Source organism: Aristolochia californica, unplaced genomic scaffold, assembly GCF_029961685.1.
Source record: "Aristolochia californica isolate CCGP_79_NKW_82.1479 unplaced genomic scaffold, dmAriCali1.0.hap1 SCAF_1, whole genome shotgun sequence".
In the NCBI taxonomy this organism is placed as follows: domain Eukaryota; kingdom Viridiplantae; phylum Streptophyta; class Magnoliopsida; order Piperales; family Aristolochiaceae; genus Aristolochia; species Aristolochia californica.
Window position 1 is genome coordinate 4224132 of NW_027181770.1, and position 22369 is coordinate 4246500.

General features: G+C 38.0%; 2 protein-coding genes across 9 annotated transcripts; both read right to left on the bottom strand.

Annotated features, from left to right (window-relative positions):
• Positions 1-7074: 7074 nt before the first annotated feature.
• LOC137950491 (pentatricopeptide repeat-containing protein At4g01400, mitochondrial) lies at positions 7075-8403 on the bottom strand. The gene has a single exon (XM_068797020.1). It carries the CDS (start codon positions 8401-8403, stop codon positions 7075-7077), a length of 1329 nt encoding a protein of 442 aa, XP_068653121.1.
• Positions 8404-13717: 5314 nt separating this feature from the next.
• Positions 13718-22120, bottom strand: LOC137943123 (probable pre-mRNA-splicing factor ATP-dependent RNA helicase DEAH5). 8 transcript variants are annotated; one of them, XM_068788852.1, is made up of 4 exons: positions 18142-22120; positions 14451-14539; positions 14074-14353; positions 13718-13984 (listed from the first exon to the last, which is right to left on the bottom strand). In XM_068788852.1, the coding sequence occupies exon 1, from the start codon at positions 21814-21816 to the stop codon at positions 18208-18210; it is 3609 nt and encodes a 1202-aa protein (XP_068644953.1). In that variant the 5' UTR covers positions 21817-22120; the 3' UTR covers positions 13718-13984; positions 14074-14353; positions 14451-14539; positions 18142-18207. The 8 variants fall into 8 exon arrangements, with proteins under 8 accessions (XP_068644953.1, XP_068644932.1, XP_068644926.1 ...); XM_068788831.1 differs by having other exon boundaries at positions 13718-14353; positions 14451-14501; XM_068788825.1 differs by having other exon boundaries at positions 13718-14353; positions 14451-14510.
• Positions 22121-22369: the final 249 nt, after the last annotated feature.

The following is a 22369-nucleotide window of genomic DNA, read 5'->3' on the forward strand; positions in this document are numbered from 1 at the left end:
GCCCATTGTTCCTTTCTTTCCAAAGACACCGAGGGATGAACCCAAGGTAGCTAGAGAGAAGGATCATGCCCATCTTAGGGAGATTAGCACCAAAAAGTAATTAGAGGGTGGATGGAATGTCATGAGTGGTGCACAATTGCATACCGATTTCATCAAGTAAGAGGGACCAGACCTTCCAAGCATAAGAGTTGTGAATGAGGAGGTGGTTGACCGTCTTCAATCACTGTTTCAAAGCAGGTAAGTGGGGTCATGGCCCAGGTTTCCATGGTGCTGCAATTTATCCTTATTAAGGATTTTATTAAGGTTGATAATCTAGAGGAAAAATCTAACACGAGGCAGGGTTGCAAGGCTCTAGGCCAGTGCTACAGTATTTTGATCAATAGTGATGTTCCAGCCATGAAGATGAGTGTAAGCTGAGGAGACGAAGAACTTGTTGCTAGAGTCTGCAATCCAAATCAATTTGTTTGGGACGTGACACCAATCTTATTGATGCCAAATCATTAATGAAGTTAGAAACTGTAGAGATCTCGTCATCGGTTAATTTGCGCTTGAATTGTAGGTCCCAACTACCATTGCCATGCCCAGTTGTAACAACTATGAAAGAGACACAAGTGGTAACATTCACAAGAGCTCGATATGAGATGCTAAGGGGCATGTCTCCTAGCCATCAATTGGACCAGAATTCAATTTTCATCCCATTTCCAACAAAGCATATGGTCGTAGAAGCGAATTATGAGAGGAGGAAGAGTGACCTCCAATAGGGGAGAGGCGGTAACAAGAGCGACCCCCAATCCACCCACCTTCATCCCAGCCAGTCTTCAGATCGAATTGGGCAGCATGTTATACTTCCAAAGCCATTAGGAGAGCTGAGTTCATGTCAGTTGTAAGCTGGACACCGAGACCACCAAGGGAGATTGGTTTATATAGACTTCTGTCCAACAAACAAGGCGGTACTTATATTCGCCTTTCGGCCCCTCCGTTGCAATCTTTTTTTTTTAAAGGGGTGTGGCACGATTCAAACTCATCACCTGACACACCTGATGTAAGAAGAATACCACCAGACCAAACAGCCATAAGTAATTGGCTCAACTCTTCGTTTTTTATAGCAGCAAAGTTTTTTTGTTACTTTCGATTGTTCGATAATCTTTAGTAGTTGCTTCTTGTGTTTGATTCTATCAATTATTTCTATCTTGTTATCTTATAGTTATTTGAAAATACTCGAATTTTATTTTCCTTGGTCAAATTTTATGTTTTTTCAGAATGATGAGCCTCATAACGATACATGGGAGGTGGTGCAATATGGGGGAATGGAAATTAGATGGGCACCTCTGATCGAATACTCTTATTTATTTATTTAACAAAATAATAATAAAAAATCAGATGCACTGGTAAATTTGATTCCCTTATTTATTTTTTATCTTTTGAAATAGCTTTGAACACCAGCAGCCTCTCCTTTCACAAACCAAATCACTGGCTAAATCTCGAAAGCCTTGGTTCCGACAATGAAGGCTGAGGACAGGCGTGCAAGTGAAACATATGAGAGTGAAATCCAAAGAATGCATAAGTATAGAACTGCACTGGATTTGTGCCCCGCAGAGGAGAACCGCTGTGAGTCGCCGGCGAAGAGTTTGTTCTGACAGGAGAAGAAGAAAGTTTGAAAATTTGTTAGGGTAATACTCTCACTACCTGCATGAGCTCAACAATGCTTGTTTAAAAAGCTTGATGTTTAAACTTTAAAAGTACTGCTTATAAGAAGAGAAGTGGTATCCAGAAGTACCTTTTTTTTTAATAAAGTCTTTCTATCTTCAAAACGTGTTTTTTCTTCCGAAAAAAGATTTGCCAAATGCAATATACTCAACACCAACGAAATATACTCAACAGCAAATAGATACAGCCCATAAATCTGATAAAGAAGATAATAACAGAACAAATGAATTTAGACTTTCAACCATACTATTTTGAAAGCACAATCCGAAATCTCAAGTAGTGTGTGGCCTGAGGGCCCAAAGTAAAAAAGAATAATATGATTCGTTTCAGAGAAAGACTGAGGACATCTGAAAGGAGTATCAAGAGTATAAAAAATCTTATAGTGCACATTTCTTTTTATGGGTTTATGGGGTGAAATAGTAGTACAGTAACAAGAGAATCTCTGCAGGCCTATGAAAGAAAGAGAAATTCAAGCACAATTGAGAAGTGCCAATGGCAATAGAAATCCAGAACATCAAAAGTTTTACTACTTCCAACTCTGAACGTGTATGGAAGCACTGAACATATATAGAATAATTTCAGTGAAGTAAAATGTAAACATTGCAAAGCAAATTCAATGAAACAAAAAAAAAAAAAAAAAACGCATTACACCTGTGCATTATAAACAACATAAAAAATTATCAGAAGATATCAGCCGATATATCCATCTAGAGATATAACAAATGTCTATCGACCTCCTAAATCACAGCAAAAGAAACTTATATTGCAGTAGGCGGAAACGTTAACAAGAGAAGCATGTTCAAAGTGGACAAGTTACTAACTGCTGTAACAGGGTAGTAGAAACTTGAGAAAGACGATTATGAGATTGAGCACGCACGAGTAGACCCTAGTGGGAAAGAGCCTACTTACAGTGAATACTCTAGTAGTGTCTGCCATAAAGAAATCAAAATCTCCTTATGTTAAAAGTATGGAGAATTATTGAGAAATCAAATATTAGAGAGAATTTACATTGTTACACAACAATTATGCCATATAAAATCAGAACATCAACAACTCCATTAATGAATTTAGATAAGCAATGAAAATTAAATTCGAGATTAAGGACAAACAAGGACTAATCTGGGTTTGCATCATTTGCAATATATTACCATGATCTTATTAAAGTAAGCTCATTATCAAAGTTACACTAAAGCCAAAATCAAGAAGGAAGATGCTTACCAGACAGGTTCTAAACATAAGCTCTCTTCTACGATAATCTGACTCCGGTAGTTCCTCAACTAAGTTTACTAGGCTATCAGGTCCCAGCCATGATGTAACAAAAAGACCAGCATAAGCATCAAACTTATAAACAGGAAATCTAGGAGACATCGGTGTCAGAGGAGAGACTTTAAATTCCTCTGACTCAGGAGTTGTTCACTTTGCTCCAATTTATGCTTTTGCTACTCAACAGTCCAAATTTTTTATTTTCCCAAAGTAAACAAAATTTGAACAATCATTGGAAGTGCAAAGATGGTATAAATCCAAATGTACATTTTACAAAAGATTGGCATTACAGAATTCCCCATGCATGTCAAACTGACCGTTTGAAGGACTGTTTTCTTCTGCATGCATCATGAATAAAACAAATTTAAAAAAGATTCAATTTTTTTTTCAAAAATCTGCATCCAAAAACACTTTGGGACTCATATAGACAGAGAAATAAAAAAAAGAATGTAAAATGTCCTAAAATCAGCCATCACTAGAAATATCACCAAAAGTGTATTAGTGCAAGGGAAAATCTCAGATAGTAGTCAGATTAAAAATTATCCCCCCAAGGAAACACACCCAGACAATAAAAATTGTCGTAAAAATTTTGATGCACCTTTGCAATCAACTTTAATGTGTCATCACCTATAATTGATGCACCTTCACCATCATCTTCAACATGTAATCTTCTCAAATTAGTTTCTTCCAAATAAAAATTGGTTTTCTCCGAAAACTTTCTTGAGTAACTCAAGGAAACTGTCAGAAACTCGACATGACTAAAAAATGAATAACATAAGTTAGCACTTCCAGCTAAATGTCACTGACAATTACCAAACCCTGCTAACTTTGAGCCTCCCTTCCAACAAGGACTACACCAGTAACATCAAATACTAAGTAGTGAGCAAGCTATTGCTATGATACCATTCTACTCTAATCACAAAAAATTTCTAGTTGCAAGAATTGTAAAACTTGTTAAGGAATAGTCCCACATGGATTACTGCGTACAAAGATATTGAATTTATTAGCTGGAAAAAGGGGTTTCCTCAGTTGGCTAGTCATTTTGGGAGGGGCTTTGGACCCAAGTTAACATGGTATCAGAGCAAGTACTCATATATGGGCCTGCACCTAAACTATCTACTTGTAGAGCTACAAAAGAAGGCCTACACCTAAACTATCCACTTGTAGACCCACAAAAGAGCGCCTACACCTAAACTGCCTACTCCTAAATTATCCACTTTTAGAGCCACAAAAGAGGGTCTACACGTGAGAGGGAGTGTTAAGGAATAGTGCCACATGGATTACTGAGTACAAAGATATTGAGTTTATTAGCTGGAAAAGAGGTTTCCCAAGTTGACTAGTCATTTTGGGATGGGCCTTGGACCCAAGTTAACAAAACTATTTAGAAGAATCTCCAAAAAGATAAACCAAACGATGAAAGGAATTTCTTAAATAAGCAAAAAATATTATTAAGCCAAGAAATATTCGCATGTGCCTTCGAATGGTTATCCAAAGCTTTTAATTCATCTAGCGATGCTTGCAAGAATTTACGAACCAGACCCTAGTATGTGAACTGAAAAACCAGTTGCAAGAATTGTTTAACCTACTCTATACCTGGTTTCAGAGCACCGCAAAGGGAAATTTAAGGTGCTCTGATGATAATGTCAAGAAAAAGGTAAAAATAAAAAAACCCATTAAGGGAAGAAGTTGAGAGAGAATACACGGTAGACGTAGGAGGAAAGGCAGAAAAAGGAATGCAGGTAGAAAAGGCAAAGGAGCTACATGTTAAATGTCAAAAATAGCCCTAGCCCTAGGGGAAGTCTAAGAAGATGTTTCTCTCTTAGAGGCCTCAGATCAATTGTTGAATATCTATTGTGTTAGAAAGAGTAAAACAACCTCTATAACATTATTGACCTATTAATGAGAAATCTAGTCTGATAGGGCCTAATTTGTTCCTGCTTGGAAGAAATGCTACTTTGGGTATGCGATACCCTGGCACATACACGTTACAGCACCCTAAGCCAGGAAATCTACGACTTGAAGTTTCCTGAGAGAAGGCAGAGGCACTTTATAGTTCTACTTCGATTACACAAGAGTTAGAGGTTTTCATAAACCCATCAGTTAATTTTGCATCACAGCCTGACTGCAGACAGTATTGGCTTCCTTTTCCACATGAAGAAGAGTCAATTGGCTGCATTTCAAATCAATTGGAACACAAGAAGAGAATTCAACTCCCTTGACCTCTATACATACAGAGTCAATTGGCTATAAACCTTGGATTAAGGCAATAAACCGAGTAAAGAAAAAGTAAGCTCAGATTGACTTTAACCGATGAGCACCAAAACCTAAGGGAAGATGGAGAGAACAACTTGAACCTATCAAGTAAGCAAAGCAAAGAGAGAAAGGGCAAGCCTTTTCCCCCTTTTCTATGAGCGAACAAGTATGTCCAGAGAAGAGGGGGGGAAGGCTCCTCCCCTGTCTTCAACCACATAAGAGGGAGGAATGCTGAGAGGGAAGGGAAAGCTGTCACCCGCACTTTGTCCAGAGAAAGAGGAAAGGATTTTCCCTTTCACTCAGAAATTTCCTCCCTCTCACTATCACCTAGAAAGAAGAGGGCAAAAAGGAAGAAAAAAAGGTGAAATGCTGAAAGGGAATGGAAAGCCCTCCTTCGAACTTTGTCCAGAGAAGCCCTTCTTCTCTACATTCGTTCAAAAATTTCCTCCCTCCCACTATCACCAAAACAAGAGGGTTGAAAGGTTGAAAGAAAAGAAGTAAAATGGAGGAGCTTCTTACCTGTAGAGTTTACCGGAAGGAGGTCTGACCGAACTGAAAAAAACAGGGCTGAGAAGGAAAAGGAAGGAAGAATGTCATGGAAGTAAAAGACAAACAGAAAAGGTGGATCTTTTAATTTTTAAGGAAAAGGGTAGACACAGTGCCATGCTGGAAAGATTTTACTGAGATGCAGAGTTGATCATTCCAGTGTGGCGGCCCAAGTTTGAATTGGGTTATCTTGACAAAAAAAATTGACAGATAGTATCTAATTAATTAAAATTTTCTAATCAGGTATTTTGACAAAATTCCTTACATTGTATGACATCTTTCATCACCTCCAATGCAGAGAACTGACGTTAATCTAGACCTCCACATATCACTTGTGTCCAACTTTTGGAAAGATTGTACCACTGCAGGCCTTAATATTACATAAGCATCCTCATGCTACTCATGAAGCTATAGCAAAACACTTGCATCATACTCCTATAGCAGTCCATCTTTCAGCTCTTCAACCGTGGTCCTTTACATTGCAAAATATGACTATACATTTGGCCTGACAGTATATTTCTGGAAGCTAATACGTGATGATGAGTAGCACTTCACACTTAATTAGCCAAGCACTGAACACCAGTTTGAAAGAGCTTCATCATTAAAGGAGAAACGTGTTCTTGCTTTTAAAGAAATAAAGTAATTTCAACCAAATGAACAAGTAGAACGCTAAGCAATTTGGGAAGATGTCTTTTTCATTGCTATATAGAAGCATACAAGTAAATTGACCCCTTGGAGTAATGGCAAAATATTGGTTACTTCCACCCACATCATAAACTACTAGTAAAGATATATTACAAGAACAGCAAGAACAAAACATAGCAAGTACTGAGCATCGGAACCAAAATCATAAAATCAAACTACTTGACAACTCTGCACCTTGATGGTTTATGATTCTTTTTACTTCCATGTTCGAGTACTGTTGAGTAACGATACCCTTCGGGAACCACTGGTTTGCTTACATTAATGAACTTGCCAGCATCAGCTACTGGTTGTTATGAAGCTTGTGTACCCAGGAGGATGCATCCATGTTTCTTTTCTTTCCATTTCTGAATGGGAGCTATAAGCCTGCCATCGAATCCAAAATGATTTGTTAGCTGTGTTGTGATTGCACCAGGGTACCACCAGAACAGGAAAGATATCATCCTTATATGGACGGGTTGATTACTTTGATTATTTCCTTTCACAAGCATTATGAAACGATAGTTCTCACTACCAGATTTGTCTTCCTATGAATAATTCCGGAGCATCAATCAAATCAACAACACATTGTGTCCAACAAAGGTGGGGAGCTACACATGTTTTCTACTGATAATGCATCCACCCAGCTATATTAAATCCTGGTTGTGTGATCTTTGTTTTATGCTTCCAATCTTTTAGCACAATCATTTCTATAACGGTAGCAATCTCCGTCTCATCCTCATTGCAAACTCTTGGAACAATCAACAGCCATGTATCCACATGTGGTGCCACCCCATGCTTCAACATTTTCAATAACAAACGAGAAGCTTCTTCCTTCTTCCCCACGTTACAGAACCCTTTAATCAAAGCATGAAATACAGAAAAATGTGGCAGGAGATCTTTAGAGATCATCTTATCCAAATATCTTTGAGCCTCCTCCACCAAGCCTTTCTTAGACAATCCATTGACAAGAATCTGGTAAGACATCAAATTAGGGGTGCACCCATTTGAAGGCATATCCTCCATAACCTTACATGCCTCTGATGCCCAGCCTTCCCTACAGAACCCCAATATAACGGTATTATAATGAATGATGTCGGGATTGCAACCCCTGACCTTCATTCTGCAAAGAAGCTTATAAGCCTCCCTCAACTTCTTCTTCCTGCACAAACTATTGAGCAGCGTGGTATAACTTAAAGTATCTGGAACAAGGCCTTTGTTCAACATATCTTCCAGCAAGTCAACTGCCGTATTGACCTGGCTCTTCCGGCAGAGCCCCTGCATTAGAACTCTGTAAGACTCTATGCTGGGCAACAGATCATTCTTGAACATATGGTTGAAGATAAAATATGCTATGCTCAACTCACCGCTGCGACAGAAGGCACGCATCATTATGTTATAACTCTGGGTGTTTAGTGAAATTCCATATTTGCTAACAGTTTTGAAAAGACAGAAAGCAAATGATACATGGTTTGAATTAACAAGGGCGATCAGGAGATGATTTATGTGCTTGGGAAGGGGCTTACAGTCGTATTGGAACATTAGTTGGAATGTTGTAAGAGCTTTTTGGGGCAGTTTGGCGTCGGCGTATATTTGAACGAGGTCAGAAAAGAGTCCAGGGGTTGCGGCGTAATTGTCGATCTTGAGACGGCGAAGAAGGGCTTCTGCGAGGGAGAAATGGTGGGAACGGGCGAGCTTGCAGATGAGAGTGTGGAAGGAGGAGTAGGAGTGTCGGAAGTTGGGCTGGTGCGAGGCCACGTCGAATATTTCCTTGGCTAGGAGAGGGTCGGACTCGGCAGCAATGAGCTTTTGAACGCGAGCAGGTGAGCCGACCGCGGATGGAGGAAATGGAGGCAACGAAGAATAAGAAATTAGGATTTTAAAGGAGGATGCAAGAATTCCGAGGGGGAAAAGGTTTTGGATTTTGCGAGGGATGAGAAGCTGGTGCCGCATAGCTTCTTCGCTGAGTTTACAACGACCAAAGGTGAAACAGGTGGTCACATCTCCAAGAAGAACGTGACCAGATAACAGAGAGGGCAATCTATTTACAAGAGATTAAAATGCTACAGAAAATAATTGAAGGCCCATCTAGATACTCTATCTATTTAAAAAGCTCAAAACAGTTGAGAGAAGAAAAGAGAAGAACAAGAGGGAGAGCGACAGGAGAGAAAGTGTGGAAGGAGAGGGAGGCGAGAGAGTGGTGGAGATCGAGAGCTAGATGAAGATGATTCACTTGGGCACCCCAGGAATTTTTAGAAGAGAGAAAAAAAAAATCAGTTTAGGGCTGTTAGTGGACTGAGTAAGGGAAAGTGAATTCATTTTTACTAGGAAAAGTTGTTCCAAAAACGATAAAAGTGTGAAATTGAATTACTAAAAAAATAGTAAAAATAAATTTATTCTATGAGATAGTGAATTCACTTTCACTCATAATTTTTCAATGAGACTGAACTAATTCAGTTGGATTTTAACATAAATAATTATATTTTGTTAATAAAATATTTTATTTATTTATTTATTTATTATATTTTAATATTATATTAAATTACTAATTTAAAAGTAATAATTAAGATATCTCAAAGTAAGAATATTTATTTATTTATTATATTATATTTTTTAATATTATATTAAACTACTAATTTAAGAGTAATAATTAAGATATCGCAAAGTAAGAATTTGATTAAGTATCTAGAATAAATATTTTTATTTAAGTATTTTTTTATAATTAATTAAATTAAATTTTTATTTATAATTATTATACTCATTTAGACTAAAAAAATTATTTTATGCTATTATTTGTTATATTCATGACTTTTAATAGTATATTAAATTACTAATTTAAAAGTGATACATTTAGATATTGTAAAAGTAAAAATTTGATTAAATATCAAGACATTATAAAAGTAACCATTTCTGTTTAGGTGTATTCATTTTATATAATTACTTTAATTTTTTATTTAAAAATTATAAATTATTTATCATTTTTGTTATTTAAAAATTAAATAAATTTATCTTAATAAAGTTAAATATATCAGAATATTTATTAATAAATTCATTCTCTACTTTCCACTAAATTTTTCATTGTGCACATCAACACAAAAAATCGCTAACGAAGCAGAAGTTTGAACATCGCCTTGTCGTGTGCAACAATGTCACGGAGAGCCCGAGATTTTCACCCAATTATTGAGAGGTACAGACCGGGTTACCTCAATGTGATAGTTGTCGTTACTAGGCCGATTTGTATAAGACCTGGCATGAACAAGTATGGCTCGAATTAAATAATGTTTAGGTGGAAAAAAAAACTTGTTGCATTAGGATAGGTGTAATCGACTCAGTCAATTCGAATCAAACGAGGTTCTCGGGTTAACTCAATTTTGACTCAATCGATAACGATAAGAGTACGAAAGGTAGCAAGTACGCAAACTATTATGATTTAATCGAACTATAAAGTTCAAATAACTACCTCAAATAACAGTAGAAGATGCATCTTGGTAAGTATATGCATATTCTAATTGCAGGATGACAAAGACAACTTCCAGAGCATTGCATTGAAAGGTTATCAACTTTGCTTAGTCATAGGGAACAAGTACGATTTCCAAAGTGTTGTGTTGAAGAGAAGATATAAAAGCCGCTTACATGACTCTCATAGTAAGTAGTCTCATAGAGCTAGAATTTATATGGTGGGGTCTTATTAGAGTTTCACAAAATGTGATCTCACAGGAGAGTCTCAGTTTAAATATATTTTAGTTGTGTTAGTCTTCTATAGTGTTGAGTTATTTAATTATGTTAGGGCTTATCTTTAAGTATTAGAGTTTGGGTGTAATTGGGACAAGGGTAGTTTAACTGTAATTGGACTCTACTACTTTCCTCTATTATAAATAGGGGTTCATGTACTCTGAGTACATCAAGTCAATAAAGTTTTTCTCTTTTCCATAATTCAACATAGTGTTGTTCTTAATCTCTTTTCTATCCTGGTCTTAATACTAGAGAATAGGGATAATTATTTTCAGCTTGTAATGGAAGTTTGAAATAATCTATTCAGATTAAGTAAACGCATACCCAACACAAGGAAACTTATTTTTTTGGTGGTCAGAGATATTTCTCTCCAAATTGTTCTACTTTTCCCTGTATGTTGTTTTCTACTCTTGCTTCTACCAAAACCTTTGAATATCTAGATGTTGTAGACCAGTAGCTACCTTATTGGTGAAATTCAAAGCTCTGTGTACTATTTATTTGTTTTTTGGAATTAAGTTATTATTGAATGAAATAAACATTAGATAGTTCAAAGAATTCATTCACTAATATTCCCTCATCTCATATCTTTATTACCAAAATCCTTTTTATAGTAAAATATTTCAAAAAAGGTACTTGATGTTTTATGGTACCTTGTCTCTATCATTTGAAAGTTCGTAAACTAACAGGATATTTATGTCTTAAAAGTAGTAACGTAATTCTATGTTATGTATCTAACTTCACTTATTGATATGATTCAACAAAATATTTGTTTTCCCCATGGTTTGTTGTTTCTCTTATATGTATTTGTTGGACTTTGAAGTTTGAAGTGATTGTACAGGGTGTATTGGTCGATAATAATAAAACTACAAGTCAGATACCACTACGATATCTGATAACGATAGAGAGTACCCTAGTATTCTCACCTTCTGCTCCAACAAAGAAAAAAGTAAAACCTAAAATTTGTATAATGAATTGATTATTTCATTATGAAGATAATTGATAAGAACCTCGTCACGGTCTTATCTTCTCAGCTTCCAAAGAAAGAATTAAGGCTTTTCTAAATAAGGAAGGATAGAGATAGAAAGAGAAAGAGAAAGAGAGTGAGAGTGAGAGAGACACTAATTGGGAGAAAAGGGCAGGAGGAGACGAGCTTTAGGAGAGGGAGAGGAGAGCAAGGTAACAAAGACTTGAGGAATAGGCTTGATTGATTTTTCCTTCAACCAAGACTCCTATTTATACTTTTTCCATTACATATTTAGGGATACTCTTTAATCAATTAGGCTTCCTAATCATATCAATCAAGGGGAGATTATAAAATCAAAGGAAAGTAGAAATTCTAGGGATCCATCAAAAGGAAGTTTTGACTCTTACTTCTACCCTTATTTCCACTTTTGCATTTTCCTCTTTTGCCCTTGAACTCCTACACCCCACATGCATGTGCATGGTTCCACATGTGTGCCACATTTTTCTCTTGCTTCTTCTTCCTTCTTTTCCTCCTCTTCTCTTCTTCTTCTTTAGGGGTATTTTTGGGTCTCTATCATTCCACCCTTCTTGAGTATCACCTTGTCTTCAAGGTTGAAAGTCGAGAAAACATAGAAAGAATTCATTTTCACTTGTCCAAAGTAGTGCACCCTAGATTTTCTGGAAAACAAAACCAAATTGCCACATTTACCCTTTAGGTGGCGCCCCTTAGACTTTGTAAAAAAAAATCCCCAAATTACAATTTGTACATGTCCTATAGCTTGGTACATGCATGTTTTTACATAAATTTGGGTTTTATCATTTTACCCTTCTTGGAAGATCAACCTTGCCCTCAAGGTTATAGTATTATGAAAGCATTGTAAGAACTTATCTTCAATCTCCCACGTTGCATATTTCTTGTTAAGCTCATTTTGCTTATGCTCTTGAGGTATGCTGAGTTGGTGCTTGTTGAGTTTGGGAGCCAAATTTTGGTGCAACCAAACTTCTTTTAGAGTGACAACATTTGGGAGTTGGACAATAGTGGGTGATGCATAGGTGGTGTGCATGAGGGTGAGGGTTTGGTTGTTGGTATGAGTGAGGTTTGATTGGTTAGGGTGGGTTAGGGTCTACATTTGGAAAGTGAGATGAGTTGGGCGTTAATTTGGAAATAGGAAGGTAATGTATGGCGTGGTTCTTGGAAGGAATAATGTGGGAATCATCACAGGGGTGGGAGGCTAGAAGAATAGGTTAATGGTGCATAGTTTGGTGGCTTGTTTCATGGTTGTAGTTGTGGAGGTGGAGATGATTTGTTTGGGGAGGAGATGGAGTGACTGAGATGGACGAATAATATGAGGGAATTGGGTAAGTTGTACGTGAAAAAGTGAGGGTTATTTTTTGGAGATGTAGTGTGGATGATTGGATTTGTAAGTTGGTTAAGTGAATGTGGAAGTGTTTTGATGTTGGGGATAGGTTTGGGATATTGTGGCATCAAGGTGGGTAATGGTGGAGTATGTCATGTAATGGGAAGGATGAAAGAAAGTAGAAGAGTTGTGATGAAGAGGGATATTTGGAAGAGAAGGGGTAGGTAGGATTGGTAATGGAGAGGAGGATAACTTACCAAAAATAAGTTTTCGTGAAGCTTCATGATCCATAGCTTTCCGAGGAGGGCAAGGTCTTACATTTCTCTTTTCCAAAAAAGCTTGAAACATGGTGGTCAATTATTGAACTTGATTTTTCAAACTGAAGATTTCATCACTCAAGTTTTCTTAGTTGGGCTCTTAGGCAGCAACCACCTGTTGTAATTTAAACTTCATACTTCTTGTATTGACCATGTTAATGATAGAGGCTTCAAGGAATGGTCTTGTTCTGATACGACTTTGATAAGAACCTCTTTGAGGTCTTATCTTCTCAGATTCCAAAGAAAAAACTAAGGCTCTTTTAGGCAAGGGAGAGATAGAAATAAAAGGGGGGTGTTAGTGCACGCGTGGATCAAGTGAAACTATAAGTAATTACACTGTCACTTGACCCTAACGAGTTAATGTATGCATCGAGGGCAAGTTCAAGTGGATGAACCCATTCATTCACTTGAACATGCTCCTGAATAAAGTGGGTAAATCAGGATTCCCACCAAAATCCTAGTTCATCCACTTTCCCTCACATCAACACTCCCTCCTACCCTCTCGCTCTTGGCCTCCATCACATCGTTATTAATTTATACTATGTAAAAATTTATCTGAAGTTACTAATAAAATACTATTTATTTATTTATTTATTATATTAATTATTTTTATTACTATATTAAATTAGTAATTTTAGAGTTTACCTATATGTTTTGGGTTAAATAGTTGAGTTCAGGCAAAAAACTTTAAATAAAATTTAAAAATCTGAAATAATAACCCCAAAATGATTAGTTAACTTAAAAAACTTATTTATCAACTAATAAACTCAAGATCTTTGTGATCACTAATCTCTGTGAAACTATTTATTAATAATCTGATTTAATAATCACAATCGCAAGTGGAAATTGAGCAAAGCCAAAGAGATAAATTAAAACCAAAACATAGCATCTCCAACAAATAACGATAACAAAAGGTACATTGTGTAACCAGGATTTCTTTGAATTTCAATACATTCTCTTCATAATAAATGCAACGATAAATCTGTACAATCCTCACTATTTCTTTGAATCTGGTGAGAAGCATTAACTGTTCTTGGTCTTGAGAACATTCATAAATACAGTTATAGTGGATGGGGTGGATGGTCTACTTTCATAGTTTCATGCCTAACGAAATGCCAACTCCATACAGGCCAAGCTCAAACTCAAAAAACCAATCCCTGTATACTGAAAAACTTGCGGTCATAATTTAGGTAATCTACACCAAGCAAAATGTGCAATTATGATGCACCCGGGCACATTGATGTTGCAATTACCAGTAAAAAGTGCTTGCTTCCCATAGGATTAGAAGGATGAATGGGTGACCTCACGGCCAACTCAAGCACCAGTTTGAACGGCAGATGGAAGTTAAATTCTTGTCCACTATTCTCCATGAAGTAACACAGGCTTCGGAGTGAAACTGCCTTGTAGAACTACCTTCATATAACTACTTGCAGCAAAAAATGCCTTGTTCATGTGTCAAAATATTTGAGGACCTAGCAGAAAAGAACCGATATCTTTGAGAAGATTAGAATATATGGATAATTCGGAAGCTACCTGTTCACAAAACCATCATTCTCTTTTGGTTAGAACAAGACGGAAAGACTACTTGGTTAAAAAATCTCAAAGTGCAGATGGATATGAAAAATCATACCAGCTCTGACCGGAATAAATAAGGCTTGAATACCAAAATAATCTGTCAATGCTGCAATTACTAACTCAGATCCATAAGTGCCTTCAATGCTACAGGTTCAAATATTGCCATGAAATAGAGTGAAGAGCGAAAAGAGAAATCGTTCCCTTCACCTTTTATTCAGGGAACGATTTATAACATGTAAGAGAAAGCACACCAAACTGGAAGACCTAAACTTCAGAAGAGTGTGTTTCTTTCATTTTAAGAAAGGTCAGAAGAGTTTCTGTACTTCTCGAATTTCATTAAAGCATCAAAGCAAGGCACGCATGGCATAATAAAACAGCACTGAGCTTCTCATGTTTGTCATATTCAATCCAAATCAGAACTGATGCTTCTACAAAAATACCAGATGTGCCTAATTATCCTCAGCTAAGAACCAGTCCATAAAATTGCACCACTGTTGGCCAGATGTGCCAGATGTTTCTCAAAACAGTCACATTATACATAGCCATCAATAACGCAAATGTGACTGAGAAAATTAGTTCAAGGGTATTTTGGTCCTTTCACATGATCAAATATTTTATATTATGGCACTATCTTTCAGCATGTTTGATTTAATCAGTGTACAAAATTGTATATTCATAGTAAGAATAGAACGGGAGTTATAAAGGAATAAGTGTTTTCTATGTAAGAAGGGTATTTTTGTCAGTTCTGTAATTTATGACTTAAAACCTAATAAATAGCATTGGGAGTCATGCACAACCCCCAACGCAGCTCATTCAGAGCTTGCATCTTTCTCTCTCTCCTCTCTCTAGATTTTTCATACTTTTCACATGGTATCGGAGCGGTAATCGTTGTTGGGAGTACATCTTAATAAAAAAACCTCCTCTTTATCTGGATGTCTTCACAAAATAAAGGTTTTTCAAATCTCCTCAGTGACTAGTTGGTAAATATTTAATTTTTCTCTCTTTTCTTTTACCATAACCTTAGGGTTACTCGTTCTATCATCCTTTAAAGGATTATTCATACTTTAATTGCCCAAAAAGGGCTTTTTTTTTAGAGATCTGCATGCTGACATCAACCCAATTGCAGTTTATCCTTAAAGGATCTTCTATCTATCTGATATATGGTGTTGATTTAAGCATATAAGCATATATTACTTGCACACATCTTATCCCTGCCCTAACCCTAATTTTTACGAAGTGGAGTCTACATCTTGGAATTTGTAAAAGTATTTGGATATTGAAATTGAATATTTTTTTGTGACTCTATACTCACTCTATGGCCGATTTGGGTGAAGTTTATGTACCATCTAGATATGGGTGGATCCGATGGCAAATATGTAGTGTTTATGACATCTAAGAAGTTGACAGGACTAAATTATCTTAATTGGACCAAGTCAATGAGAATGTTCTTGAAGGGAAGGAGGACAAATTATATCAAAGATGATCCTCCAATTTCAATGAGTGATGATTGGGAAGCTGAAGACAACCAAGTTATGACTTGTATTGTCAACAATATTGATTCAACATTAAAGAATCAAGTGATGTATTGTGAAACAGCAAAGGCTATGTGAGTTTCTTTAGAGTATCTATATGATCAAGAAAACAATTTATCCAGAGGTTATGAATTGAACACCAATTTCTTTTGTTTAAAAAGGAGTAACAAGACTGTTACAAAACATTATAATGCATATGTGGGACACTAGTAGGAAACTAATGTATATCATACATTCACTACGGATAAACAAGAATTAAGAAAACAACATAACCAACCACTGGTGGCGAATTTTCTTGATGGCCTAGGTGGGGAGTTTGATAGCATTAAGGCACAAATCTTAGCCTTAGAAGAGGTACCTTCATTACCACTACTTTCAACAGAATTGTGAGGGCAGAAACAACTTTGGTATCCAAAGAAGAAAAAGGAGGTAAGGTGACAGATGTTATTGCACTTAATACTTTGGGCCCTAGTCCTAGGTCCTAGCGCAACAAACTCATCTCAAGGTCGGACAGGTTCTGGGCGAGGTAGAGGTAGAGCAACTCAAGAAGAGGTTGAGGCAAAGGTGATGGTAAGTCCAAGTGGAAGTGTGTCCAATGTGGACGAAATAACCATTACTCTAATAGATGCTGGATAAAATTTGGAAAGCATGTATGGGCATACTCTTCCAGCCATGGGACTAGTGGAACAATCTCAAAGGTTGTTGTTTCTGTTCCCTCAGGGCGAGCTGATGAGGTACAACAACTATTGCAGCAAGAACAATAGATTATGCAGTGTTTGTCTCAGTTATCAGTTAGTTCATCCTCAACATATATGGTTCATGCTCCTACTCCTACTGCTACTCTGGCTACTTCAGGTATGTCCGTTCTTCATGTGTCCCTTTCTCCTACCTGGGTTACAATTCTGAGGTTACTACTCATAGGTCAGGTATGTCATCCTTGTTTTCTAACATAAAAGAGTCATCACATATAAAGCAAGTAAATTTAGTTGATGGATTTGTTTCCTCAGCCCGGGGTGCTGGTACTGTTATCCCTACATCGTTCGTGTCTCCTTAGTCTGCTTTACTAGTTCCTAAATTTTCCCTAAATTTGTTGTTAGTGAACCATCATTCCAAGGTGTTGGTACTATTATCCATGCATCATTCGTGTCTCCTTAGTTTGCTTTACTTAGTTCCTCAATTTCCCCTAAATTTATTGTTAGTGAACCAATTAACTAAATCTATGAATTGTTCTTTCACTTTTTATCCTACTCATTGTCTATTTCAAAACCTCATAACGAAGAGGATGATTAGTTCCGCATGTGAGAGAGGCGGCTTGTATTATTTGCAGAGCCATTTGTGAGATAATACACCACATGCACTTCATACATCTGCTACCCCATTCCAGTAGCATTTGCGATTAGGTCATCCTTCACTGACAAAACTGATTCAAGTCTTTCAAGAATTTCCTTCCAAAATCTTACACTTTAATGTGAGTCATGTCAACTGAGCAAACATCACCAAAGCTCCTTTCCAACCTCACATCATAAGACAAATCAACTATTTGAGGTTATTCATTCTGATATTTGGGGTCATTGTCCTATAACAAGTTTGTTTAGCTTTAGGTACTTTATCTCATTTATTGATGATTTTAGTAGGTGTATTTGGGTCTATCTCTTTCAGGAGAAGCCAAACGCTTTCGATGTGTTCAAACTCTTTTACAATGAAATAAAGAATCAGTTTTTGGCTTCTAACCATAATTTGCATACTGACAATGGTCTTAAATTTATGAATCATAAGTTTTGACAGTTTTTTTGTCAAACTCAATGGATCATTCATCAAACCTCATGTGTGTGTACTCCACAAAAAAATGGAATCACAGAGCATAAAAAAAGTCATCTACTAGAAGTAGCACGCACTATGATGTTACATTTGAAGGTTCATAAGCACTTTTGGGGTGATGTAGTGCTTACTGCATGTTATTTACTCAATATGATACCTTCATCTATCCTTGAAGGTAAAATTTTCATTCAGATTTTGTTTCATTCAGCTCCATTGTTCTCAGTTTCGCCACGTGTCTTTGGATGTGTGTGTTTTACTCATGCATGGGATCATCCAAAGATAAGATTTCCTCATGCAATTAAGTGTATATTTCTTGGGTATTCTCGTACACAAGGGGTACAAGTGTTTTTGACCATCAGAAATGACAATCAATACAAAGTGTAGACAGAAACTCACCAGCACCGACTGGTTGTAAATATCTGGCCACAGGAGTCTTTCAACACGCTGAGTAAGTCATCGTCATCATGCTCTGCGCTTACTCAAACGCCAAGAATTTGGTTCATGATATCTATCATAGAGTGGTTCAATACGTTCTTGTCGCTTGCGCTTGCTCATTTTTGTAGGATCAGCTACTTTGAAAAATCTTGGTGCCAGAGCTACCAACCACTTGGGATCAATAACAGTAACTTCACGCATATACTCTTTTGTGGTCATGACAAGTTCATGGTAAACCACCCAGTCAGGTTGCCTCTGGAAAAGTGCACTACTAGGATGAATATAAACCGGCTGGTTCTCCACCAAGGTGCGATATCCCTCCTGGGGATCCTTTCTGGCTGCATGGAAAAAGAACCCTGCAGCAATAGCTTTTTGTATACTGGTAAAATCCTTTCCAGCACTGAGAACCTCCAATTTATACTTGTCCATGATGGTCAAAAGCTGCTTCCTCACATCCTGTGCTCTCCTCAATGAACGAGACTGAACAAAGTTTTCAAAGCACCAAGGCCCAGAAAAGTTTTTGGCCTTCCACGCCTCATAAACAGCTAAAAGAGTTAAATGATCCCCTTCAGGCTGGAAAAATTTGGCTCTCTTCTGATCAGCTTGGGCTTGTTTCTCTCTAGGCCTGTAGAAGATATTCTGAGTTTGAATCATGGCTATAATAGTTAAAATTTCATCACTGCACTTAAGATCCACACTAGCTAGAAGCATCTTCGACAATGGTGGTTCCAGTGGAAATTCAGCCATCTTCCGACCCAGTTTAGTCAGGAGACCCTCCTCATCCAAGGCTCCTAAACTGTACAGCTGTTCCATGGCAGAGACAAGTGCTTGTGGAGAAGGCGGATCCATAAAATCAAATGACAAAAGATCATTAATCCCCATAGCCTTCATGGTGAGAGTAGTCAAGCCAAGGTTGATCCTTTGAATTTCCGGAACGGTGGTTGGTGACATCTCATTCCGGTAAGCACTCTCAGTATAAAGGCGATAACATTTTCCAGGGCCTGTACGCCCTGCGCGCCCAGCTCTTTGTTTTGCTGAAGCCTGAGATATGGGAGTTATAACTAAAGAATCAAGACCCTGCTTTGGATTATAGACATTCTGTTTTGCAAACCCCGGATCAACAACATAAAATATCCCATCGATGGTCAAGGATGCCTCAGCTATATTTGTGGCAACGACAACCTTCCGTTTACCTGGTGGGGCAGGATCGAAGATCCTTGATTGCATCTCACTAGGAAGAGCACTGTAGACAGGTAATACTATCAGTTCTGGAACATTTTTGCCAAGCCCTTTCATCCTCTCATACAGGGACTGGCAAGCATGATCAATCTCCTCTTGGCCAGTCAAGAAGACAAGAATGTCACCTTCAGGTTCAGTCAAGTGAATCTGCAGGACAGTAATCAAAGCTGCATCAAGGTAATCACTTTCTGGCTGTTTTGTGTAGAGTATCTCAACAGGGAAAGTTCTTCCAGGGATCGTAAAGATATTGCAGTTGAAAAAATATCCTGAGAACTTCTCTGCATCAAGGGTGGCAGACGTGACTATGAGACGAAGATCAGCTCTTCGTTTTACAAGTTGTTTTAGTAGGCCAAACAGTACATCAGTGTGGATGGTTCTCTCATGAGCCTCATCCAACATGATGACAGAGTACTGTGACAGGTTCTCATCCACCAATATCTCCCTAAGAAGCATACCATCAGTCATATATTTGATCACAGTATCAGGGCCAGTACAATCTTCAAAGCGAATGGCATAACCAACCTCTTCACCTAATCGACACCCAAACTCTTCTGCCACTCTCTTAGCAACTGACATAGCAGCCACTCTTCGAGGTTGAGTACATCCAATCTTACCCCTGGTTGTGTAGCCTGCTTCAGCCAGGTACTGGGTCACCTGGGTTGTCTTGCCAGAACCTGTCTCACCAATAACAACCAACACCTGATTGTCATGCACTGCCTGAATTAGCTCTTTTTTCAATTTAAATATAGGAAGGGTCTGCCTCTGCTCCTGGATAGAGAGTTTTGACCTCTGTCCCAAGGTTATAGTTTTCCCATACGCTTCCTTTTTCCACTCTGGCATGTCATAAGCTGCAAGGCCTACACCCCTAAGCTCCTGTGCAAGGTGCCTCTCACCTGTCTCAGGCATTGGATCCTCCCAAGGACGATTGAGATCTTTTGGAATTGAATCAAGCATTGTTCTCTGCTGTTGTTCCCGAACTTCTCTTCTCTCCTTTATGAGAGCTGACTGAAGAGCAGCAGCACGGCTCAATGAGCCCTCTGGATTTTTGAATATTTTAACTGGTGACATATCCATAGAATATCGACTCTGCCCTTGTAAAAATGGGGGTTCATCTTCATTCAACTCAATCTCAAGCTCTTCTTCAGCACCTTCATCATGACATTGTAGCCCATCTCCATCTTCATCGTACATAGGATTGTCCCTAACACCAAAAACACCAGATGCAAAAAGTTGTTTAGCTTCCCATTTCTCTGGCGAACTCATTCGCTTCAACGGCCGCCGTGATGGAGCAGTATTGCTGTCTTCCACTAATGGGATCCCTGAGAGTCCAGTTCTAATCGTGAGGCCTGGATTTGCACTTGATGGATTCGTTCTGTAAGTGTCGTCTTCAGAACTCTTCTTCATTGGAAGGAGATCTTTACCAGTTTCCTGATCAACATCCTTCATAGAAACACTGAGCTTATTAGCTGTCTTTGAAATGACTTTTACAAACACTTCCTGACCTCGCTTTACTACATCCTTGGCATTTGGCACCCTCCTTCTTGACATCTGTGTTATATGGACTAAACCTTCTTTACCCTTAAATCCATTCAATTGAACAAAGCAGCCAGTGTCCATTACTCTTGAGACCCTGCCAGAATAAACTTCATACAGTTCTGGTTCATCTGAGTGACGACTGCCATTCTGCCCACTCCGAGGGTTCCTTTCATCGTCTCTCCTGTCATAGTCATCTTCGCCGTCTCGATCACGGCGACTACGATGGCTTCCCTTAACCCTTGAATCATCTTTGTCCCTACTCCTCTCATCTCTACCGTATTTATCGTCCCTATAACCATCTCTGTATCTATCTGACCCTCTACCCCCATCTCTGTCTCTGTATCTGTCTCTACCTTCATCTCCGTCTTTGTACCTGTCTCTACCATCATCTCCGTCTGTATATCTATCCCGGTTTCTATCCCTACCTTTTCCTTGGTCCTGACCTCCATTGCTGTCTCTGTCTCGATATCCATCCACCTGTCTCACCTCATGTTGGATCTCCTTCTCCAGTTTTTTCGCCCGTTCCCTGTCATCTGATATGGACAGAGCTGGGAACTCCGTTTTCTTCCCTTCTTCGTATGATTTCTTATTTTCCCCTTCGGATTTCCGTTTTGGAGGAAGAATAGCGTGAATAATGGTTAAGAGGGTCCGAACAAAATAATCAGGCATTTCCGCCCCATTATCTTTCAGCTTTGCATCAAACTCATCAACAGTCTCCGATTCCCGACCGAGGTCTGTTATGAATTCGGCTAACACCTTGTCGCCGCAACCTACGTGTGATTCGAGTTCCGTGCATACTTTGTTAACGAGAGAGAGATATTCCAGCTTCTTAAGCCCTTCATCAATGGCTTCCGTCGCCATCTAAGTGTAGAAAACGCTAAGAAACGAAAAGGGAACAACAAATATTCTGAGGGAAGAAAAGTTTCAAAAAATGGAGGTACTTACAGGTAGGGTTTTTTAAGTGAAGTAGAGAGGAGGTCTCGCTGAGAATTCGTTCGTAATGAGAGTTACCGAATCGAGTTGAACCTACTCCGGCTAGGGTGGAAACTGGAGATTACAAAACCTTTCTGCACCAATTTTAATTTTTCAGGAAGATAGATCATGAACGAGAATCCTGCTCTAACTCATAATTCCCGATTCAAGCTTAAATTTGTTACGGAATGAGAAGATCAACGAGCAGCTACAGGCCTGATGAGACGAGGGGCCACGCACCAACTAAAATAAGAAACGATACAGGGGTAAATACCAAATGGAAGAATATTCTAATTGTTTCTAGATACTTTTCTTCAATTTCTGCAGCCTTCGTTTCCGTAATAAAAATACCATAAATTCAATTAAACCCGAAGAAATGAAACTTGACATAATAATTTTATTCAGTAATGACTGATTTATTAGTTCTTGACGTTTAAAATGT